The 3,192-nt window shown below is 41.7% G+C and overlaps 2 protein-coding genes across 2 annotated transcripts in view; both read right to left on the minus strand.

Moving 5' to 3' along the window:
• Positions 1-1,265, minus strand: part of LOC104778895 (2,4-dichlorophenol 6-monooxygenase-like) — a 10,838-nt gene extending 9,573 nt beyond the window's left edge. The window contains exons 1-4 of the mRNA XM_019243675.1: positions 830-1,265; positions 648-730; positions 416-551; positions 8-279 (exon numbers count right to left, since the gene is read on the minus strand). Of these exons, the coding sequence (XP_019099220.1) occupies positions 8-279; positions 416-551; positions 648-730; positions 830-1,031 (693 nt within the window). The 5' untranslated portion in view covers positions 1,032-1,265. The remainder of the gene's footprint in view (positions 1-7; positions 280-415; positions 552-647; positions 731-829) is intronic.
• LOC104778896 (U-box domain-containing protein 6-like) lies at positions 1,538-3,186 on the minus strand. Its single transcript, XM_019241706.1, has 2 exons — positions 2,690-3,186; positions 1,538-2,595 (listed from the first exon to the last, which is right to left on the minus strand). Exons 1-2 carry the CDS (start codon positions 2,812-2,814, stop codon positions 1,782-1,784), a joined length of 939 nt encoding a protein of 312 aa, XP_019097251.1. The 5' UTR covers positions 2,815-3,186; the 3' UTR covers positions 1,538-1,781.

The following is a 3,192-nucleotide window of genomic DNA, read 5'->3' on the forward strand; positions in this document are numbered from 1 at the left end:
CACCAACCAGTAGACTACATTGAATGTTTCTTTTCAAATGCTTGCCTCCTTCGAGAAAAGAAACAGTTGCTGTAACACTATCTTTGTTAGAATCAATCGCCACACACTCATGACCCATGAGAATTTGCCCCGCAATAACAGAGTCAAGCTCAAGACCATCAAACTCTTTGGAGTTTCGAACATGAAAGCCAAGGTCTTCCAACCGCTTAAGCAGTAAATTTGTCAATTTGTACTGGGAGAAGTGAGCAACAGAAGCCGGGCTGACAACTTTCTTCAAATCTATTAATAACACCAAAAAAGGACTTCTTTGAAAAAGTCTGCATCTTTCCGCAGCTAAAGTATAACTATTTGCAGAACTAAAGGCATTTGATTAAGTTTGATGAAAGGAGAGAGGAAATTGTATGGAAGAACACACCTTGAGGCTGCATGTGGTCCACTGTGCCAAGAGTTGAACCGGAGAGGGAAGTGCAGTATATAAATTTCCTCCACAAATCTACAGGAGGCTGTGATCTTTCAATCTCCTCAGCTAATCCATCCAATTCACGGAAGATCTAAGTATATATGAAAAGGGAGAAACTAAGGTTCCAAAAATCCAGGACAACACCAAAAACAAAATTAACCAAAGGGAACACACAAAAAAATCCAACCTCCATAGATCGGTTGTTGATAAAATGTGCTTGTGGATGTTTAGAGAAGCTTGTCGCTTTGTCCAAAACAGCACATTTCACCCCTAACATAAAGGTGAGACAATCCAATTCGTGAACTCAAATTTACTTATGTAAGGCAAGCTCAGATGAAAAGGATGGATAAGGCAAGCTCAGACGTGTACCTAGTTTGGTGAGAAGGATGGATAAAACGAGTCCCACTGGTCCAGCGCCGACGATCAGAACAGGAAGCTTAGCATCTTCGCCACGAAAGCAATTTGTGTTTGAAAGGTCCTTGCTTTGGAAGTATCTCACTGGATACACTCTGACCCACGAATTGTTTCTGCTTATTCGTGTAACCCTCATGATCAGCCCTAGCATCGCCATGGTCGAGAAGCTAAACCCCAAAACCCTGAAAGTCGTAGGAATTGGTAAAACTCTAATTAAAACCCCATGAAACACAAATTAAGGAAGAAGCAGAAGAAGACTCTCAGGCTCTATAGACTCTTAAGATCACGAAAGGAATCTAATTTCTCTCTTAAGAGCTTTTACAAGGTTACAGAGACGACGGAGACGCCGTGCAGGCCGACTCTTTACGATCTCTTTTTTTGTAATATAATTTTGTTTCATAAAAGAAATTATAATTTTATAATAATTGATTCATACTACGTGGTGCTGGATGTATCCACTAGATTGGGTCTACATGCGAAAACCTCTGCTTCAAGAGTTGTCGACTTTGGCCAACTCAGATTGTGACCCTTACCTAAGAATTAATCCTTAGCAGTTAGCATAATTCAGAGTTTACATTTTTTTTTTTTTTGCTTTTTAGGCTAAGGATCAGCTTAAGAAATTGCCGTTGGAAAGAGGTTTGAGGTAGAACTCTACACTGGGAGTAAAGGTTCATATAAACTTATATAGAGGTACCTGATACATACATCAGTAAGCTATCTCCTACATGTATACCTCTGGCGAGAGAGGAATAGTGAACAAAAATGGTGAGATCACAACGTCGCCTGTACATATTTTTCTTCTCTATGAAGACGACTTGTAAAGAGGTAAAAAGATGAAAGAAAACAAAAGATCAACTTTACGTAGTAGGGTTTTAAATGTTACACCCTAATCTATATATATATACACTTAATGGTGTATCGAGTAGCTTTTCTTCCAGAGGAAACTGAATGGTCTTGTCATTGTTTTCCTTCTGGAGATTGATTTGGTCAAAGGTTTTACTTCTGACTCGGGATCTGAAACCGGCGCTGGTATTGACATTGGTGCCGATACGGTTTTCCGGGGAGCTTCATCTCTGTTTGGCGATGGTTGATCTCGTTGCCTTTGTTCCCTGAACAGCATCAGAAGCTTCTGGGACTTGTCTCTTCCTCGTGGACTTCCGTTCACTGAGATGGACACAAGAGACGGGATCACTCCTTCTTGTAGTACCATCTGGATACATGACTCGTTTCCCGTGCATAGGATCACTAGGCAAGAAACGGCTTGCTCTTGTTCTACCGTGTCACCGGTGTCTAGCACAGTTGCAAGAGTGCTGATCATGCCTTGTGTTGATATCATCTCTTCTTTCCCTTCTCGGCTAGATGCTAGATTTAGTAATACGGCTAATGACTTCTCTATCCACAAGTGGTCACCTGTTGATGCAAGGACTTGGAGGCTTTTGATTAAGTTTGATGAAAGGAGAGTGGGAATATTGGGAGAGTAGGTTGAAAGGTTGTAGAGGGCGTGAAGGGCGTCTAGCTTGCATTGGGTTTCGGTTTTTTCGCCTTGAAGAAGAAGATTCACGAAAAAGGGAACTGCTTGACTTGAGCCAATCACGGGCTTGGCTCCTTCAAGGCAGGATAGGTTTAAATATAACGCAGTTGCTGGCCCTTGAGACTGGGAACAAGAGATCATTTTCTCAAGCAGGGGAATGACCCCTGAAGTCAGCATCAACTCTTTGTTCCTACAGTCCAATGAAACAAACAAAACAGAGGAAACTGTGAGAAGGTTTGCACTAACTTCGATTGCTAACAAAATAAGAGGATGAGCTATCTAACCTGTTATTGTTGACTGCTAAGTTAAATAGAGCCATAGCTCCAGTTTCTTGTGCGACTGCATTGTTTTCATTAACAGCTGATCCAAGAAACCGCAAAAACGCTTCGACAAACCCATTGGCTCCCATGAGGATCCTGGCCTCTTCATCATCCTTTAGCAATCGCCTTGCATTTTCTACTACTTTACACTTTTTAGCCAAGTCCTCCTCTTTGTCCAAGATTGCTAGTATGCCCTGATACCTCTCTAGAACATTAATATCAGAAGTCTCCTCATCACTAACAACAGGCACATTGACTTCTTCTTTGTGTTGTTATTGAGAAACAATAGCACTACCCTCCTCCAAAGGAACGATTTTATCGCCCTTTGGTGTGCACGATTCTATACTATCAACTGACTTTGAATTGGTAGATTCAGAGTCAGACAGGGCTAGTCTCCAGTAGTTAAGGTCAAGAGATTCTGGTGGTCCAGTAGGGACTGTGATCCCATTCTGCTCACACCAGCTCGC

The sequence above is a fragment of the Camelina sativa genome, chromosome 3 (assembly GCF_000633955.1).
Source record: "Camelina sativa cultivar DH55 chromosome 3, Cs, whole genome shotgun sequence".
Classification (NCBI taxonomy): domain Eukaryota; kingdom Viridiplantae; phylum Streptophyta; class Magnoliopsida; order Brassicales; family Brassicaceae; genus Camelina; species Camelina sativa.

Bases quoted from the DNA above. Each gene is read 5' to 3' on its own strand.
- LOC104778896 (XM_019241706.1), bottom strand. From the start codon at position 2,814: ATGGGAGCCAATGGGTTTGTCGAAGCGTTTTTGCGGTTTCTTGGATCA. The intron at 2,596-2,689 runs GTTAGATAGCTC...ATTGGACTGTAG, and splicing joins TTAGCAGTCAACAATAACAG to GAACAAAGAGTTGATGCTGA.